The 20,398-nt window shown below is 43.9% G+C and overlaps 1 protein-coding gene across 2 annotated transcripts in view; it reads left to right on the top strand.

The window, feature by feature from the left end:
* CPVL (carboxypeptidase vitellogenic like) overlaps positions 1-20,398 on the top strand; it is a 128,371-nt gene that overhangs the window by 34,741 nt on the left and 73,232 nt on the right. For both annotated transcript variants that reach the window (XM_047694632.1, XM_047694633.1), the window contains exons 4-7: positions 11,188-11,302; positions 12,287-12,345; positions 14,003-14,082; positions 18,930-18,996. In XM_047694632.1, coding sequence (XP_047550588.1) covers positions 11,188-11,302; positions 12,287-12,345; positions 14,003-14,082; positions 18,930-18,996 — 321 coding nt within the window. The remainder of the gene's footprint in view (positions 1-11,187; positions 11,303-12,286; positions 12,346-14,002; positions 14,083-18,929; positions 18,997-20,398) is intronic.

The following is a 20,398-nucleotide window of genomic DNA, read 5'->3' as shown; positions in this document are numbered from 1 at the left end:
TACAGAGATTAAATAATTAGCCCCCGACGGCCCAACTAGAAATTGGCAGAACCTGGATTTAAAACTAGGCCTCCGATGGACAGATCTTTGTTCTTTTTTTTTTTTTTTTAAGATTTTATTTATTTATTTGACAGAGAAAGATCACAAGTAGACGGAGAGGCAGGCAGAGAGAGAGAGAGGGAAGCAGGCTCCCTGCTGAGCAGAGAGCCCGATACAGGACTCGATCCCAGGACCCTGAGATCATGATCTGGGCCGAAGGCAGCGGCTTAGCCCACTGAGCCACCCAGGCGCCCGAGATTTTTGTTCTTGATCATTGTACATTGATCCTGAGAAAACTGGCCATGAAAGGTGCTAGACTGCATCATCAACATTATAGCTCTTGAGTTAGTCAAGTTTGCCTAAATCCTTGGCTTCCGTGTGACAAATGTGAGGCTCGGATACCTACTTGACAACAGTTTTGAGACAAATGAGAGAATGTGGGAAAGCCTCAGATTGGCACCTGACACGTAGTAAGTAGAATTTCTGTTGCTATTATCTCATTATCATCGTGTTTATCATTATTAGTTTTCCTGTTATTAATACAAATACTGAGCAGAACTAAACCAGTCACAATGTGGGAGATTAAAGAAGGCAGAGACCAGGAGGCCATTCCAAATCGGAAGTCGCTGAATGCTGGCGAAGTGTGTGGATTCATTGCTACTGGGTAAAGACATTACAAAGTGACACTGGGGTTTTCCAATTTAAGAAGATAGAAAGGTGTAGAGATTATTCTTTTTATAATTAGAATTCTTCCCTCTGGAGAAAGATACCCTGTATTTGAATTTGTCTCGTAGATATGGGAATATAGATGATTTGTTGGATAGTCTGCCTCAAATATTATGGAACCCAAACCAGAGACCTTGAGAGTTAGGCCTTTGGCCCTCTGCTAAGGGCCCCGTCCTGCTCCTCTGGCCGAGAGAGTGGCTGGGATTCCTGGAATCTGAGTATCTGGTGACTGAGGAAGATCAATATCATATTGAGGAGTCACCAAGGCTGGGACAGGGTGAGGTAGGCAGACTCCAAGAGTGACCTTGGTTTCTAGACGGGCTCCTGCCATATTGAATCAAGGCTGGCCCTTGTGAGCAATGCACTATAGAAGAAGCAATGGTGGGTGACTTCCAAGGCTACTCTCAAGGGCAGAGTAGTACTGCCTTGGTCTCTTGGATCACTCACGCTGAGAGAAGCCAGAGGCCGTTGGGAGGACACTGACGCAACCGTGTGGGCATATCCCTATGGAGAGAAAGTCCTCTCCCACCAGACAGCACCAACATTGGATGATGTTCATCCAGCCCAGTCAGAGGACTACAGTCCTGGCTGATATCTTAACTGTAATTTCATGAGACACTCTGAGCCAGAACCATCCAGCCAGACATCCCCAAATTCCTGACCCACAGAAAGCACGGGAGAATGATTGATTCCTATTGTCTTAAGCCACATGCTATATAGCATTAAATAACTACTAGAGCCTCTTCTACGTACTTCTGGGCTGTGACTGTGACATCTTCTGACCACTGGAACTAGCTCCAAATTCTATCCTTTTACTTGCTCCAAGGTAACAGAGCTACAGATATTTTTTCTGCATAGCAAGAATGATATTAAGCTTTGTCAGTAGAGGGTGCTGGAGGGACACTGCAGGAGGACGTTGGCTTCTCTTCCTGTTCCCTTGTCCTGCCTTGTGCTTTCTCTTGGCCCTGCTGTCCGGTCTATCAGCAGTGCGTGTAGAGGGACATCCATGAGTGCCCTGCTCTGGCTGGGCTCCCAGACCACGAAGACCCTCAGCAAGCTTACAGTCCTGGTTCTGTCCCAGTGACCACCCGGCTGCAGCTCCCTCAACATGGACGCCATATATCCCAGTACATCCCATACTTTCCAGTGAGCTGGTTCCCTAAGTTCCCTAAGCCGCCTCTGGCATTACATCCCCACTTTTGCCCAGCAGTGAGTGGATGGGATGCCCATGGTGGATGGGGACCAGGACCCATACTGGAACTTGTAACACAATTAAAGGTCAAAGATATCATGTAAAAAAATAACAGTAATTTAAAGATGGGAAAATTTTAAAATTAAAATTACTATGTGGCTTCTGTCTTCTGATTGGATCCCAATTAATATAGCCAACCCTTTCTTTATTTTAATTAATTAATTATTTATTTATTTAGAGTGAGTATGTGTGTGTGGTAGGGAGTGGGGGCCGAGGAGAGGGAGAAAGAGAATCTCAAGCAAGCTCCATGCAGGGCATGGGCTTGATCTCATGACCCTGAGATCATGACTTGAGTTGAAATCAAGAGTTAGATGCTTAACCAACTGAGCCACCCAGGCATCCCTAGCCAAGCCATTCTAAATCCTTCTCTCCCGCCCAGAGACACCAAGGGCAGAAAATGGGGTCAACTGGAAAGGCATCAGGAGCCCCGGCAGCCAGTCTTTCTGTCTCTGCCTTATTCTGTCCAAGACCCCAGGATCGCTCATCTCTGCTTCATTCTGCTGTCTTGGCAGATCAACATGCTTTGTTTCTCCAGGTATCTGGCGGAAGATGGCTACCCTACAGTTTCTCCCTTTATCTGTCCTTGAACCTTGCAATCAACAGACATCAAATAGCACTTCTGCTCGGGACAGATGTGACTGCCCCACTTGGGGTCAGGTGTTCTTTCTTGGTCCAACCAGCTAAAAGCTGAGAGTGCAGTTTCATGTGATATAAACATGGGTAATGGGAAACAGAAAGTCCATTCTTAGAGAAGGGGTGTGGTCTGAACGGATCTCTTAAAATATGTCTGCTCAGAAGTCTGCAGACCCTTGGGACGCCTGGGTGGCTCAGTTGGTTGGACGACTGTCTTCGGCTCAGGTCATGATCCCGGGGTTCCAGGATCGAGTCCCACATCGGGCTCCCGGCTCCTTGGGGAGTCTGCTTCTCCCTCTGACCTTCTCCTTGCTCATGCTCTCTCTCACTGTCTCTCTCTCAAATAAATAAATAAAATCTTTAAAAAAAAAAAAAAAAAGTCTGCAGACCCATTAGTCGTACAGCAAAGATTTGGAGGTCACAGGCATGTGTCTTCGGACTTGCACTATTTATCTTCTCTTTACTATTATTGTACTTATGGCATCAGAGAGCTGGAAGAATAGAAGGTTGGTGAGACCAAACAAGAAGAAAACAGCTAAAAATGATAAATTATGGATCGTTCCATCCATAGAAGTATTCGAACTGGAGAAACTTTTATGTGCCTAATTTCACATGGAGAAGAGAGTGACTAACTTCTCCAGCCACTTCTTTGTTTGCATCAAGAATGAGAAAGTCAGGCCTGCCTTTATCTAATAACCACCCCACATCCCACTTCATTCTAAATCCCACCTTTCTGGCAGGAGGCACCAACAGAGAAGCCATAACTACTTCATGAAGGAATAGGAGCCAAGGACAAAGGTTAGGAAGGAGAAAGGTAGAGAAGATCCTGGTGGAGTGTAAGTTGGCTCAGACTGGTGAGATGATTCCAAGCTCGAGAGTCAGTGCGAGCTTGGTAGTGATAAAAGGACTCAGAACAGAAAAAGTGTTTGGGAAAGTTCGTTTTCCGTGTGATGGTGCAGAGGCAACAATCATAGTAAAGGAAGATTTAGCAAGAAGTCAACACCAACCACTGTAAGTAAAGCTCAAAAAACACATTAGTCTTAAGCAAGTTGTGTGTATGTGTAGAACTTAAATGTTACGAGTTAGCTAGTTAACAATTCTAGTCACAAAACTAGTTGCTTTAAATAACAAAACCCTGCTTTGATTAAACCATTAGCATAGCACTGAAGTATCAGCTGACCTGGGATCTGTGCGGCAAAATGGGAGTCCATTCAAACCTACTTGGGGGAATTTCAAGACATTTACTTGGGGTACTAATGACTTCAATTAGGACAGAACACATTACTTAAACCAAGCAAATGATCAGCCTCTGCATATAGAAGTGTGAAGGGAGCTTTAATTAATTTACTAATTGCACTTCTCATCTTAAGCAGTACCATTGATTTGGGTCTGTTAGGTGCTGTTTTCTCTTACAAAGTATGGGGTGGGTCAGGGGGAGGATGGGGGTGGCTAGAATATGTACCCTGCCCTGGGTGTTGGCAGGCAATGTTGCCCTAATACTTGCTGAGATACCTGATGCCTTAGGGTCACTCCAGTTTGTCCTCTGTATAAAATGCAATCACATTACTGCAGAGTACCAAAATTGCCAAGCCTTTAGTGCCACTTCCAGGAGCTCACTGCTTTCAGGGATATGTGTAAAGCTTGAGTAGAAGGTTATCTCTACCAGGAAATACAGGAGAGGGCTTGGGAGGACAGAATGGAAGGTGGGTATGGCTTGATGAGGAGCAGGGTGAAAAGGAGGACCCAGCACGATGGGACACCATCCATGGAGAGCATGTCTGCATGGGGAGAAATAGGGCAGGACAGTTTACTTTCATTAGTGTTCACATAGATTCCTTTGTGCTCACTTAGAAGCAAGGAGGAAAGAAGAAACTGGGTGTTTCTTTTTTTGTTTTTTTAAGATTTTATTTATTTATTTGACAGAGAGAGAGAGACCATGTGAGAGGGAACATAAGCAGGGAGAGTGGCAGAGGGAAAAACAGGCTCCCCACCGATGTGGGGCTCGATCCCAGGACCCTGGGGTTCTGATCTGAGCCAAAGACAGACGCTTGATGACTGAGCCACCCGGGGGGCCGAAACTTGGTGTTTCTAAGACTCCTTTTATGTATAGAATGCCAAACCAAATGAATGAGTTTGACTTATTTGGACTGAGAATCGATTAAGACATAGTGTAGATATGTTCACCATCATTATGAATAAAAATTGGAACATGCTAATGTGAGACATTGTGAAACTTCCATCTGTAGGGATTCTGAAAAAATAAATAAATACCTGTTTCCTTTGGGACTTCACTGGAACAGACCCTGAGGAAAGAATGTCCAAGTTCATGAATTGGCCACCAGGGGTCACCAGGAGAATTTCAAGGGCTTCTGAGGCAAAATCCTGATTTCTTGCTCACCAACAAAAGGTGCAGGTTTGTGGGACCTGTATGCCCGCACTCTTCTGTTGGTAGAGAGACTTCTCACTTAAATATGTATGACTCCGTGGCCTTTCTCTTATATTTAGAATTTCTTTGTCCCTTCTTTTTTTTTTTTTTTTTTTACAGACATCACAAGTAGGTAGAGGGGGAGGCAGAGGGGGAGGGGGAAGCAGTCCCCCTGCTGAGCAGAGAGCCTGATGCGGGGCTCCATCCCAGGACCCTGAGATCATGACCCAAGCCAAAGGCAGAGGCTTTAACCCACTGAGCCACCCAGGCGCCCCTCTTTGTCCCTTCTTCATCCTCAGGTCGTGCTACACTGCTCGGACCTATAGGAACATTAACAGATTTTGTTTTCTTTTTAGATAAATGTATAAATGCTTATCAGTAGGGGATCACTCATCTTTCAGGTCTTAGCTCAAATGTTAGCCCCTTGCCAGACGCCGCCTTTAAGTGTTCAGTCTAATGACTTCCCCTTGCTCTCTCACATCACCCACTTATTTAATTACTTACTTATTGCCCATCTTCCAACCTCACTAGAGAAATAATCGGAGCTAACATTTAAATAGATGTACCAGGGGGCGCCTGGGTGGCTCAGTGGGTTAAGCCGCTGCCTTCGGCTCAGGTCATGATCCCAGGTCCTGGGTTCAAGCCCCACATCGGGCTTTCTGCTCAGCAGGGAGCCTGCTTCCTCCTCTCTCTCTGCCTGCCTCTCTGCCTACTTGTGATTTCTCTCTGTCAAATAAATAAATAAAATCTTAAAAAAAAAAAAATAGATGTACCAGGCACTGTTCTAAGTGCTGTGCATATATTAACTCTTTGAAACTGTACCACAGCCATATAACATACGCATTATTATTTTCAAACAGAGGACACTGAGATGCAGAGAAGTTAAGCAACTTTCCCAAGGACACACGGCTGTAAATTAAGGTAGTTGGAATTCAAACCTTGGCAGTCTGGTGCCCGAATCCATGCTCTTCACCATTGAGTATCCTACCTGTCTATGAGTGGGAGCTGGTCGGCATCCCCAGCCTCAGACCAGTGCCTTTCAGTGTTGTAGGTTGTATGTGTTAATAGGCTGTGGTAAATTCAGAATGCCACACTGTTTCATAAAATGATCATATGTACTGTTATGAAAAGATTTTCATAACATGCCAAGTGACTCTAGCAAATGTAGGATTTACATACGGCCTGGTCCTATTTTCAGGGAAAAAAAAAAAAGGTATTTACACACATGGCATATATGACATCTACAAAATATTTATATATGTATGTGTTGGGGGGTTGTTAGAGAAAAATCTGGAAGATTAAGCCTCTCCATGATCATTTCTAGGGACCATGATCAGTGGAGTAATGGGGATTTTTTTAATACCTCCTTTAAAAAACTATTAGTTAATGGGGCACCTGGGTGGCTCAGTGGGTTGAGCCTCTGCCTTCAGCTCAGGTCATAATCCTGGGGTCCTGGGATAGAGCCCCATATGGGGCTCTCTGCTCAGCAGGGAGTCTGCTTCCCTCTGTCTTTCTGCCTGCCTCTCTGCCTACTTGTGATCTCTGTCAAATAAATAAATAAAATCTTAAAAAAAAAACTATTAGTTAAGAATAAGTGCTTTTGGGGCACCTGGGTGGCTCAGTGGGTTAAAGCCTCTGCCTTCAGCTCAGGTCATGATCCCAGGGTCCTGGGATCGAGCCCTGCATCAGGCTCTCTGCTCAGCAGGGAGCCTGCTTCCCCCTCTCTCTGCCTGCCTCTCTGCCTACTTATGATCTCTGTCTGTCAAATAAATAAATAAATCTTTAAAAAAAAGAAGAATAAGTGCTTTTTTTAATAACATGACAAGTTTTAAGGAAAATTTCTAAAACTTTTGGCAAAAATAAATGCCCTTTTTCTCTTGTTCCATACACTCTTGAATTATAGCTTCAAAATAATAAATACTTCGAAAGCCCTGGCCTTTGTAAATCTGTAAATGAATTAGAGCAATTGTTTCTTACTTCATTTGAGCTGAAGTTTTGCAATGTGGTTTTGTTCAGGATGTCTTCATTTACTTCTGTTCTTTCCTAACTTGGGGGTAGAGAGTGAGAGAGGGCTGCATTCTCACAATTGAGAGCTAAAGAGATCACCCTGTGAATTAGCGCATAATAACTTTATGCCATTACTACTGATGTAATTATTATTTTATGTATGACAACAGGATGTCATATCATATGACAGAAGTCTATGTTCTGTGGTAAAACTAACTCTTGGGATTTTAGCACTGAATATGTAAACCTGTATTTTCCAGCATCTGACTTTTGCATTTCATTCCAAATAAGGGCAGTATTCGTTCACAGGTTAGTGGGTGTATCAAAGTAGAAAGATGTGTGCATGGAATTTTCTTGAAAAACGGGCTTCTTCAGGAGTTGTTGAGCTCATTCACCTCCTTGAGGAAAGTACATTTGAGGAGCAAGGTCAGCTGAGGTTGAAGGTGTGTGTGCTGATCGTTTATTATTGAAGCATTCCAAGAATGCAGTGTCGGGTACTTCAAAGTTGCATAATAAAGATGTTTGGCACCATTGCATTTGACTTCACTTTGTAGTGTGGCCTCTCAGGGTCAGACTATTTTTCTGAGAGCCCAGAGGTCCCATCATTGTGCCAGGTCACAGGAAGGGACATGAAAAGCGAGGGGGAGGATAGGGCAGAGACCAGAGGGCGCCAGGCACCGGGGAGGACAAACTTCCTTTGCCCTCACAGATTCTCATCCCTGCTTCCACCTCAGAACCACATGGGGGGCTTTCAAAAACGTCCATGCCTGTTGATTTCGAATCACTGGGATTTGGGCGTAGGCAGCAGTTTTTTTACAAAAAAACTGGCCAAGATTGAGAACCACTGGCTCACATGTACCACACCGTGGCTTCTAGAAGCTCCTGTGCGCATTGGGAAGGAAGTGGAGGCTGGGCATCCATTGGACTGGGTGGACTCCCGTATCTCACGTCCCTGGGGAGGCTGGAACGGCTCTCGTCGAGATCCGTTGCTTCTCCACCTCTAACACGCTCCCCTGCTGAGGATACAAGTGGAAGTTGGTCCTAGTGCGTGGTATTGAAGAGCGAGTTGGAGGGTCTGAGGGGAGCTAAAAATCACCGATTCGAGCAAAGCCCCCACAGTTGGGGTCAGGCAGGTTAGGGTGGAGCTGGTTCTATTTATTTAGCCCAGCAGAATCTGCAGTATCTTTTCATGATACATTTCCTCAGGCCTGTGAGGTGGGCCTTGTTGCCATTTGATGGATAAGGAAACTGGACTGGAAGAATCAGAGGGCTGGGATCACACAGCTGTTTTGTGGCCAAGTAGAACCAGAGTCTGTGTGGCTAAAAATCCGGGGCAAACCCTTCCTCCCCCACAGCAGCCTTAGAAGGCTGCCTGTGATCATGGTATTTCCTGCTTCAAATTATACAGTCCCTAGTTCTCTTTAATTTTTTTTTTAAGATTTTATTTATTTATTTGACAGAGAGAGACAGAGCGGCATCACAAGTAGGCAGAGCATCAGGCAGAGAGAGAGAGGGGGAAGCAGGCTCCCTGCTGAGCAGAGAGCCCGATGCGGGACTCGATCCCAGGACCCTGAGATCATGACCTGAGCCGAAGGCAGAGGCTTTAACCCACTGAGCCGCCCAGGCGCCCCAGTTCTCTTGAATTCTTGATGGACATTTGCAACCCTTGTGGCAAGGGGTCTAACTAGTGAAAAACCAACCAGGGAAGGTATCAGCCAAAGGAGCAAGGAAAAACACCCAACAACCCATTTTTCCTCTTCTCTCATTTGTAGATCGTTTACATGAAAAGCATCTATAAATTCGTAGTATTTATTACAGAAATAGCTAATGTGTGCAGAACACGTTCTCTGTGCCACTCACTACACTTTGAAGAGTAGATTTGATTAGCCAGCTGCTAACCCATCAACCAAATGGCATAAGTACCATTATTTTTTTTCATAAGTACTGTCATTGACCCGTTTTACAGATGAGGAAACTGAGGTTCAGAGAGCTTATGCAACTTGCTTATAGCCACAGAGCTGGTGGACAATAAAGCCCAGATTTGAATCCAGTTTGGGGCAAAGGGCTCACACACTTATCCATTATACCAGGCTAACTCTTAAGAGTTCCTATCTGAGTTCCCAGTCTGACTCTGGGTTCCTACCTTTTCTACCTGTTTGTTTAATTGTAATAATTACTAACAATTATTGTTCTTTTATCAGACATTAGGCATTGTTCCAAGGGCTTTACAAATTTTATCTCATTTAATTCCTTGATACTAGAGAATGGACCCCAAGGTAGCCCCCTCATAGAGAGGCTCCTCTCCAGCTTACAGCTCTTCTTCCCACCACCCCTCTTAATACAAGGCCCCCTTGTCCCCTTTCTGAAGCTGCTAAAGGACTATATCAGACTTCTGGTGACTGGAGAAGAGAAATCCTTCTCCCCATCTGTTCTCACGGCTAGCACCCTGTGCTCGGCTCTTCTCCGAGGTGCTTGGCGATGGTGTCCCAGATCGCCTCCCCTTGAGTCCGTCTGCCTCTGCCCACACCTTCTCACATCATCCATGTGGACGCAGCCAGGCCACTCAGACCTTTGGATGAAACACCGGTTGGTGTCTGTGTGGCTTGGCTAAGCAGGGGGTTGCAGCATTTCCTTCTGAGCTGAAGCAGTGAGATCCTTGCTTGCTGAGCGCGGCTGACTGAACATCCAATGAGCCATGACACCCAGTGAGCGCTCGCTGTCACATCCAACTGTGAGCCTCTCTGTAGCCACTTTGAGCTCCTTCCAGATGGCCCTGGAGGACTCCCTGAGGACCAGGTGACCTGTCGTTCGCCGCTCGCACACCCGGCTCTCTTCTGTTGTGAGGATTTTCCCCTCCCATGTCCCTCTGCCTGTGGTGTCATACACTGGCTTCTCTCACGGCTGGGTGGTTCTAGAACTCAGGTCTCATTCAGCTCAGGATCTCACTGAGTCCTTCCATGATTACTTGTGCTTCAAGGAAGCACTATTCTTTTCTGCCCTCTCTCTCTCTCTCTTTTAAAGTATTTTATTTATTTGTAAGAGAGAGAGAGAGAGCAGGGGGAGCAGCAGGCAGAAGGGGAAGCAGGCTCCCCACTGAGCATGGAGCCTGATGTGGGGCTTGATCCCAGGACCCCTGACTGAGATCATGACCTGAGCTAAAGGCAGACACTCAACCCACTGAGCCACCCAGGCACCCCCTCACCCACTCCCTTAACATCACCTTTATTTCCTTTCTACAACCCTTAATCATCGGGTTTCTTCCTTTACTTATGATCTATATTTCCCATGAAAATGTAAGCTAGAAGAGATCAAGTGGGGTTTTATTTGTTTGTTTCACTCACTGCCCTGCTAAGTAGCTACTTCCAGCATGCTGTTCGCCCCATACGAGGTGCTCAATAAATATGTAAAGCAATAAGAAAAAAGTAAAGAACCTTCTGGCATGGAGGTCGATGGTATTGACTCTACTGCCAAAAGCTCATTTTTGTCATCCCAACCCTGCCAATGACCTTTTCTTACTTACTTCTTTCCTGTCTCCTCAATCAGTTTGCACCTTGCCTGGGGTTTTGTTGAAGCTGTTTGCATTGGCTAAACTGCTCCGGGCCTGTCCACTTCTTCTTGGGTCCCTCGTGTTGAAGGAAATGGCTGCTGTCCTTGTGTATATCCTTTTAGTGAATCAAATCAGAAAGGCCATCTGGGCTCCTGGTGAAACGAGTAGACCGTCACTGAGGAGGAAGGATTCTTTGCTGTGCCTCTGTGGGAATATGTCGATCCAATGCAAGTGGAAACAGCTTAAAAAAATACCAGCATGCCCTAGGCTGTATACAAAGGGGCATACAAAGGCGAAGCTTCTATATTCGGTGCGTTTCCTGGCTCTTAGCAGGAAAAGACTGAACTGAGCCAGATAGATACTGGCATTATGCGGCAAATACTAACTCAAGACAAGAGATGACCAGCACTTTGCTTGTGAGGGAGAGCAGTCTGGGGTCTGGGAAGGCTTTGGGAGATACAGGCGAGGCAGCGAACGATGCGGGATCTGGTGAAGTTTGCCTGAGTATATTCTTTTACTTAGTACTCTCTGTGGCCACTGGTTCTTTGTCCCCTTTAGGTAGACCCCGAGGTTGCTCCAGTGGCCCTCTGGCTGCAGGGAGGGCCCGGAGGTTCATCCATGTTTGGACTCTTTGTGGAACACGGACCTTATTTTGTCACAAGCAACCTGACCTGTAAGTATTGCCTGGACTCTGTTTTCCTCTGGAGAGTTTTTCACCTGAACCTTATATCTGCTCCAGAAAAAATTTCAGGTGTACTTGGAACCACAAGGAAGAGCATAATAGTTTTAGATGACAAAAGCATAGCTCTCTGGAGATGTCTATCTAAGAAGTAGGAGCCACCAGGGTGAGCGTCCTGGCTGGGCTGCTTTCTCCCTTGAAATTTGGGTGATAAGTTCTAAGCTATTTTCCTGCAGTCTGCTTGCCGACAAGCAATCGGAGCTTGTGAAAACAGTTGGTTTCTATTACTCTTTGGGCGAGCTCTTTTGCATGAGACCAATGGGTAGAATTATATCCCTAATTACTGACACAGACTGAACACTGTAGGGTTCAGTCGCATAAATGATCAGCTATCCTGGAAGCAAGATGCTGTGGGTGGGGGGTGGGGCCAGAGGAAGGAGCGGAGGAGCCACATCTGGCTGTCACCCCAGTTTACCTCTATCTCATTTTTTTGGGGGGGTGGGGGAGAACGTTTACTTTTCCTGGGTCAGAATTTGGAGGGTGACCCATCCTGTGATTCAGGTATAAAAGGCATGTCTGCCAGTTCTTTTGGAGTTGTTCTCTTTGGCATTGGCCAGGAGGAAGAGGATTCAGAAGGATTAGATGTTCAGAAGGGTTGATTGGATCAGACAGATGGGTTTATATTATATATTGTTGATGAGTTTTTCCACAGAAAACACAGGGTCTTGTTTCCAAACTTCATCCTAGAAAAAGATGTAGAAAATCTCTGGGTTCAGAAAAGTAAAGAAGAGGAGAGGAGAAGGAAAAGGTACTTGTGTCTGTTCCCCACTGTGAGAGTAGGAAGCAATGTCAGAGGGACACCGGGAGTTCATTGATAGGATGGGGACAGGTGGGCTTGTTTGGCTCTGAGCAAAGCTGGGCCCTAGGTGGGGTGCCTTGTTGAAGACCCAGTTTCAAACCTCTTCTCTGTTTTGCTAGTGCGTCCCAGAGACTTTCCTTGGACCACCACACTTTCCATGCTTTACATTGACAATCCAGTGAGTATCTGATGGCCTTATGAAATGTCAATGTGGGCCTCTCCTGTCTTTTTTCTTTTTATAAAATACATTTAAGAAATGGGTGGGGGGATGGAGATTTAGGGTTTTTTTGTTTTTTGTTTTTGTTTTTTTTTTTTTTTTTTTGCTTTTTAAAATAGAATTTAGTCTATTAAAATACATCTTTGGGATTTAGTTTTTCTAACATGTATCCTTAAATCTGAGTTTGGGAATTTTGCTTGCTACCTTCCCTCGTCTCATTTTTAATCTTACGAAATGTCCTGTTCAGTGCATTCTACCATCCACGATAAGGGATTAATTTCTTTCCACTGATGCTATGTCTTTCCCATATTGTGGGTCATTATATAGTATTAGAATTCTTAATCTTTCCAACAGAGTTCTAGATTTAAAAAGTCAAAAACTGGTCTCTCTCGTTTAGCACAGTGAGCCTCATCTCCGAACAAAAGTGGAATTCTCGGAAGTTCTTCGGAAGTTGACTCCAATAAACATCAAAATAGGAGAGTAACTTTTAGGGTCAGCTTCTGCTGCAGGAGTATCTTTACCCCCTAATTTCTCTGCTTTCTCTCACTTCCCACATGGTTCAAAGAGAAAACAGATAAATAGGGAGAAAAAGGAGTCCAATGTAGCCATTTACCCACCTTTCGCACAAAGTTTGACAGCCTCTTTCCTAGTCTATAACTGCATGTTTATATTTCACAAGTTGAATGAAGTGTCCTGTTGCCTTGTGCATTTTGGGAAAACAAAAACAAAAATATTTATACATCCCTTATACAAACTATTGACACAAAATCAGTGGTAGTTTCTTCTTAATTTTACAGCTTAGTTGTCTAGGAATTTCTAGGTATAAGAAAATACTAGTTTAAAACTAATCTTTATTTTAAAACCTACCAACTGAAGGTGAAGGGACTTAGTGGCCATGGTTCTCACCAATGAAAAATCAAAACACACACACACACACACACACACACTCTCTCTCTCTCTCTCTCTCTCTCTCTCTCTCTCTCTCTTTTATCTCTAGCCTAGAGAGTTCCTTCTTGTTAGGACAAAGCAAAGCACTCTCCAGGTTTCAGAGAGGAGACAACTTTGGTCCTTTTGATACTGTGTTGGGGGCCAGGAATGGTGAATTCTTCCCCCTTAAATCAACATCTGGCAGAGTCCCCATGGTGGAAACAGGACAGCTCAGCCACTGACCCCAGGGTAGAGTTTTGTACCTTTTTTTTTTTTTTTAAGAGAGAGAGAGAGGGAGCAGGATAGAGGGGGTGGTAGAGGAGCAGAGGGAGAGGGAGAGAGAGCCTCCTAAGCAGACTCTGCACTGAGCACAGAGCCTGACAATGGGTCTCGATCTCATGACCCCACGATCACAACCTGAGCTGAAACCAAGAGTTGGACGTTCAACTGACTGAGCCACCCAGGTGCCCCATGCTGAGATTTCATTTGGGCTTGGAGGAGGGGAAGGGGAAAAGGTGAAATGCAGCATCCTTCTGTGAGGGTGGCTAAAGGCAAACGGGCTAGAGGCAAAAATCCAAGGTGAGAGGCTTGGCGTTTGGAATAAGGTTGATTCCCTTCCAGTGGGGTGTCTCCCGAAGGGCTCCGAGGCTTGTGCTTCTGTGTCACACCTGCGTATTCATTTCACCTTCAGGTGGGCACAGGCTTCAGTTTTACTGACGACCCCCAGGGATATGCAGTCAATGAGGATGACGTCGCCCGGAATTTATACAGGTAAAAGGAGACCTGGTTCCCTCTTGACCTTCTTAAGACCAAAAATTTTTCTATTTTAATAGGGAAATCCATCCAATAGGGTAAGTATTACTGATTGGTCCTTGTGGTCTAATTCTTCAAGACATTTTAAGAATACCTTCACGTGAGAAGTTCACACCCACTCACAGGCACGCACACCCACGGTCTATTTTCCACTTTGTTAACTTATCACTGATAATTGTGCACATGGCCAGCAGAGAAGATGACAAGGAAGGCTGGAATCCTAAGGCATGATTGTAATTTTGTAAAAATCACCTTTAAGAAACAATAGAAACAGAGCAGAATTCTTCAAAGATTATTTTCAGACCTTTCAGCCAGATGCCCAAGAGGATTTTTGCTTGCTTTTCATCTTGCATTTTAACTTCGCATTTGCCTGGAAACATCTTCTCAGATGCTTGCTTGCTTCTTTTGTTTCTCTCTGAGGCCTTCAAACGCAGTTTTCCCCTTCCTTGCTTCTCCTTCATGACTCCCAGGCTGAAAGCTCAGCTTCCTAGCTCGTCTCTTACTTTTTTCCTTCATCTTAATAAAATTGTTCTTCTACTAAAAAGAAGAAAAAAATGGAAGGAAAACAAAGTTGTAAAAAAACAATGGTCAAAGGCCATATAGTTTCTTCTTTTTTCTTACTCACATTCATTACAGCTATTTTTAGTACTTTTTTTTTTTTTTAAGTAAGTGACTGTTCTCCGTTGGTCACATCTTTCCAAGTCTGTAAATTATTACTAGAGATCAAGTCCTGAATTCTTTCAGATCACCACCATAGTGAGCAAACCCAACGAATCCCTAAAGTGAAAGTGAATCTAATAGAAGTCAGGGTTTTTTGAACTCTGACAAAAGTTTTCTGTTTTATTTTTCTTTCTCCCTAAGGCAGATGGCTGGGGAACAGTGGAAAGGGGACCTTGGTCTTTCTTCCGGAGATAGTTCTCTCTCTCTTCCTTACTGACCCAGAAAACAATATGGTGGCTTTTTTATACACTTTCGTTTGTCCTATGTCTTCTTATTTTAACACTTCCACTCAGTTTCCGGGGGAAGGGCTAGGACCCCACACTTTTGCTTCCAGGTGCAATGGGTCTGGGAGCAGATTAGCCATATTTCCACATGGGCTCCTCCTCCTGTCCCCCTCGCTCAGGCACCTCCTGTTGCCTTAGAGAGACATGATCTTGATGACTGTCCTTAACGAGTTTACTCAAGCACCATGAGCCGTGACCGTGTGCTCTCATTTTACAGATAGGAAACCTACTTCTCTCCACGCCCCCCTCCCAGTTCCTCCCCGACCCCTCAGACCCTCTTTAGGTTTAAATCTAAACAAGCTCAGTTGTTTAACTAGCAAACACCCAGAGGGCGGAGGTTCTGTGGGGAAGAAATGCATCAGTCCCCTCCAAGCCAGAGCCGACCACCCTGCCCTTCCTTTTCTGTCTCTCCTTCCCCTCCCCCAGAGATGGTCCCAACTTCCCGTTGACCCTCCGTGTGGATATTTACTGCTGACATGTGGTCCATCTCTTCTTGCCTGACATGTAAAGAGAACCTATTTCAAAGCATCCATTGTTTATAGCCATTTCAGTTCTTTTTGCTTCGGGCCTTTAGAACTGGAAAATAGCTAATCAAGGGCAGTGCAGAAAACTGATTTCAGCTGTTTCCTTTATAGTTTACACTATTTGTTTCCCTTTGTGACTACATTCTTCTCTCCAGCTCTCCAGATGGGTGTTTGGAATAAGAAGGTCGCTTTGAAACCTATAAACGGGTTACTACAGGTTTAAAGAGAGGACCTTCTTTTTCTCCCTTTGAAAACCATCTTTCTTTTTTTTTTTCCTCCCCCCTGAAAATTCCATTCCTTTTGACTATTAATAGTCCAAGGCTGTAAGGAGTAGATTCCTACTAAAGAGGCATTTGACATTCACACTAAGGCTGCTTTTCTTTGTGTTTGGAAGTAAAGCTTATTTTTATTTTTTACTAACAACATGTTTAAATATTCAATTGTTTTGGTATTTGTAACATGTTGTTGGGCCACAATGCCCCTCTGGTTTAGGTAATAAATAAATAAATGTACTAAAGAATACTGAATTTAGTAATTGATTTGGAGAGTACTATCTGGGGCCATTCTCCTTCTGCCACTGTTTATCGATTGCCTGCTCTGTGCAAGACACTGTTCCTGGTGTGGGTGACAGCGTGGTCAGCCAGCCCCGTAGTCCTCGTTCTGGTGCTTACCATCGCGTGGCATGCCTGAAATTAGTTTCTTAGCAGCGGATGGAAATGATAGTATCGTTCAGTTACACCTATTGGTTTGTATAGGAAATAGTGTCAGTTGCTAAACAAAGCTTCCTAACAATGACAACGACACAGATTTCGTATATTAAATGAGAAGGCTGTGAGTGGTGCGGGCAAAGCAGATCAGGGCCCAGCCATACTAGGTACGGAATGAATGGGGGGATGGCCGCCCGTAGGCTGCCACAGAACAAAACGGCCACACTTTTGTCACCGTGTGTATTTCAGCTGAACTGTTAGTGACTAAAGCTACCCCTTGCTTAGCTCTTGTTGGTATGGAACTTTTGTTTAGGTTGTCTTAACCTCACTTCTTTGGAACGTCTTGTATTTATTGTGCCTCCGACTCCATTAGAACCCACCGGCTTCTCTATTGCAGTATCATTTCCATCTACCTTCCGTGCCCCGAACCCACCAACTTCCCTTCTTAACAAAATTTATCTGAGGAAGAATTTCTTCCTAGTCATCATCCTTTGCAAGCTCAGTTTCTTCCTGTTGTCCTTTAATGTAACTTTTTGCCACCAGGTGGCCTTTGACTAACATTCAACTTATTAGACAAGGCCCTTGGCACAGTGCTAGCAAGGTCAGCAAATACAATCATCTGGCAGAGGCCTCCTCCCTGGACATCTAGCTCTTGTGCCTGAAAAAATACGTGGCGTGCACACACACATACACACGTGCACACACACATACATTATGTATTACAGATTTGAGCAGCTTTTCTTACAAAATGTGAAACTTTATGTAGGCATTATTCTAGATTTTATTTTTAAGCAAACCCTCATCATGGAATAAGGATTACACATAGTGGAGTAAAACACAGTTAAACAAGCAAATGGCACATGTATATCCAACTTGCTAAATTTACTTTTTTTCATTCTTCACTCCCATTTAAGAAAGGCCTACCAAGGTTTTCCTAGGATTAGCCAAATGTTTGTTCTGATGTTCTTGTGAAATTAAAACTTTAACTTCCTCAAGGGAGGGCCTTGCCTTGGTAACGTCAGCTAGAAAATCCTGGCATTTTCGACCTAGAAGCAACCGAGAGGTTAGCTCCTTGAACTAAAATTGCCAGATGAAATGCAGAATGCCCAGCTAAATGTTCAATTCAGATAAATAATGAATAATGTTTTTACTCTAAGTGTGTGCCATGCAATATTTGCGTCATAGTTACACTAAAGCATTATTTGTTGTGGATCTGAAATTCAAGTTTAATTGGACGTCCTGTATTTTTATTTGCTAAGGCTGGCAACCTTGACAACTTTAACAGATTCTCCAAGGAAACAAGCTTTAAGCTAAAGCATAAGGCTTAATTGAGATTTACTATATTAAACTGTCTATTGCCATTCCAACTAGCAGGAAGAGAGAGAAGTAGTTTTTAGCCTGAAGGCTGGCGAGGGAAGGGTGAAAAATAAACTCCTATTTTTATCTCCACGCTGAAGCCAGCATATTGCCAGCACAAACATGGAAGCTATATAGTACAGCTTCCCAGATTTAGTTGCTACAAAGACTTTAGTTACTATAAATAATAAATACAGAAACACACCACAGCTCTAAAGTGGTTTTTAATGGTGGATGTTTATGGAGCCTTTGAAAATTAAGTACAGCCAGGATCACGGCGACTATGATGACCCAGTTTTGCCTCCCTATAACCCTTGAACTCTCTCCTCCTCCTGGTTTTGCGGGGCCTTCTTGCTTTTCATCTTTGCTGGATAGTTCATGGCTTTTAGTCCCTCAGCAGGAAGCTGGAACAAAGGCACTGCCTAGCTTCTCAGACAACGCGATCTGGGTCAGCACACTCATAGAGCATCCAAGTTTCACAGGTTTTGTTTCCTTTTTGAAAGATTTTGGTCAAGTAGAAAGTCATTCACTAATCTACCCTTTTCTTGCTTGTTATGAAATCGTTTCTTGAGTGTTTGAATCTATTTCTGTATAACTCATTGAAGTGGTGATTGGCATTCTTTAGGAAGTGTGGTTTTTTTGAGCATAGATGCCACTGTACCGTTACTTCCAAATCTGGCCATTTGGTGGTTTTCTTGTAGACTATGGCCTTTTTATAGCTTTTTTATTCTTGGGTTACTAAAATGCTGAAATTTGGGGAACCGCATTAGAAATGCTCAGGGTTCCCCCATAGGAAGAGGTTGGTAAGCCAGTAAGGTTCTCATTAGTTCACCACAAACCCGGGTTAACAGGGTCATAAGGTTTGTGGAACTTCCTCCAAGAAGTGCTATAATAATGGATGAAAGCCCATATCGCTTTGCTCACGGGTCCCCTCAACAGCTAGATGGTCCAGGTTGGTAACCCAGAGATTTGGAAACCTGCCCAGGGTGTTGACTCACTTTTATGGGTAAAGTAAGCTCACAGTTATTTCCTAACCATCCACAGTGTGGAATATCACATACATGACCCTTTGAATACAGTGCCTACTGGACCTCACAGCCTAATAGCATCTTAGTTCAGATGAGAAACCTGTTGTCAAAGGGTTAGATCTGTTAGCATAGCACTAAGCTCTTCTGATGCCATGTGATTTTTTTTTTATTGTTGTTCTTTTGCAGTGCATTAGTTCAATTTTTCCTGTTGTTTCCTGAATATAAAAACAATGACTTTTATGCCACTGGGGAGGTAAGTAGAAGTCATGTTTTCTTGTATGCTTCCAACATCAGCAGGACTGAAATACGTCATGACATTGTGATTCATGCATTCTGTCTGTAAATACACACACACACACACACACACACACACACACATTAATATTAATTCATACCATATTTAAAAATTTCTGTTTAGTCCCAAAATGTTTTCCATAACATTTTTTTATTATAAATCCAGGATTCCCTAAAGTTTTGTATATCACAGTGGGTTGTTAGGTGTCAGTCCCCTGCGTTTTACTAAAGATTTTATTTGTTTGAGAAAGAGAGAGCGAGCACAGGATGGGGTGTTTGGTGGGGGCACAGAGGGAGAAGCAGGCTCCCCGCTGAGCAGGAAACCTGACATGGACTCACTCCCAAGATCCTGGGATCATGACCTGAGCCGAAGGCTGATCCTTAACTGACTGAGCCATCCAGATGTCCCTGTTCCCTGCCTTTTTTGTTGTAGTTGTCATTCAGATTGATGATTTTGAAGAGCCTAGGCCAGGTGCCCTGTAGAATATCCCATTTTCTGAGTTTGATCCTTTACTCAGTGCTTAGATTCAGTGAGAAGATTTTGGCAAGAGCATTACATTGATGATGTTGTGTCCTTCTGTTGTATCACATCAGGAGGCACATAAAATCTGTTTGTCTCATCATTGGCAATGATAAACTTGATTACTTGGTCCAGTGATAAACTTGGTCACTTACCTCTGCACTGGAAAGTTACCTTTTTCCTTTTGAAATTAATAAATAATGTGAAACCGTGTGCAAATCTGCCCCCCCCCCCCCCTTATCTTTCACCCAGTAGTTTCAGCATTCATTGATGACTCCTGTCGGAATCAGTTCTTCCACTGGGGGTTATAAAATGATGATTTGGGGGAATCTATCATTCTACAGATATCATCTGGTATTCTTCTATAGTGAAGATCTTTCCCTCCTCTTCTGTATTATTTACTTCTAAAAATCTCAATGTGGACCCTTGGTTGGTTATTTCTGTTTGATGTGTTAAAAATTTTTTGCCATTATTATGATTTCTGATTTTCATATGTCCCATATTTGGTCAGAGGGAACCCTTTCAGGCTGGCTCTTGTCTTTTTTGACAGGGCCCAGCTAGTCTTTCAGAATTTCCTTGATTTTTGGCACAAATCTATGCTCTAGAATTGTCTTCTACTTTCCCTGCCCTCGCCCTGAAATCAGTCATTTCTTCAAGGATCCCTGACTCCTTTTAATGGGGGATGGTATTTAAAAACCAAGACCTGAACACTAAGTGTGCCCATTGCTATTGGGATGCCATTTCTTTTCGACTTTTTCTGTAGGCAGAATTGGGGAACAGAATGACATCATACTGATACCCATAATTCTAATTCAACATCACAAGTTTCTTTTTTCCTTTC

This window comes from Lutra lutra, chromosome 11, assembly GCF_902655055.1.
Source record: "Lutra lutra chromosome 11, mLutLut1.2, whole genome shotgun sequence".
Taxonomy (NCBI): Eukaryota; Metazoa; Chordata; class Mammalia; order Carnivora; family Mustelidae; genus Lutra; species Lutra lutra.
The sequence above is the reverse complement of the archived record's forward strand: the minus strand, read 5'-3'. Positions and strand labels throughout refer to the sequence as shown.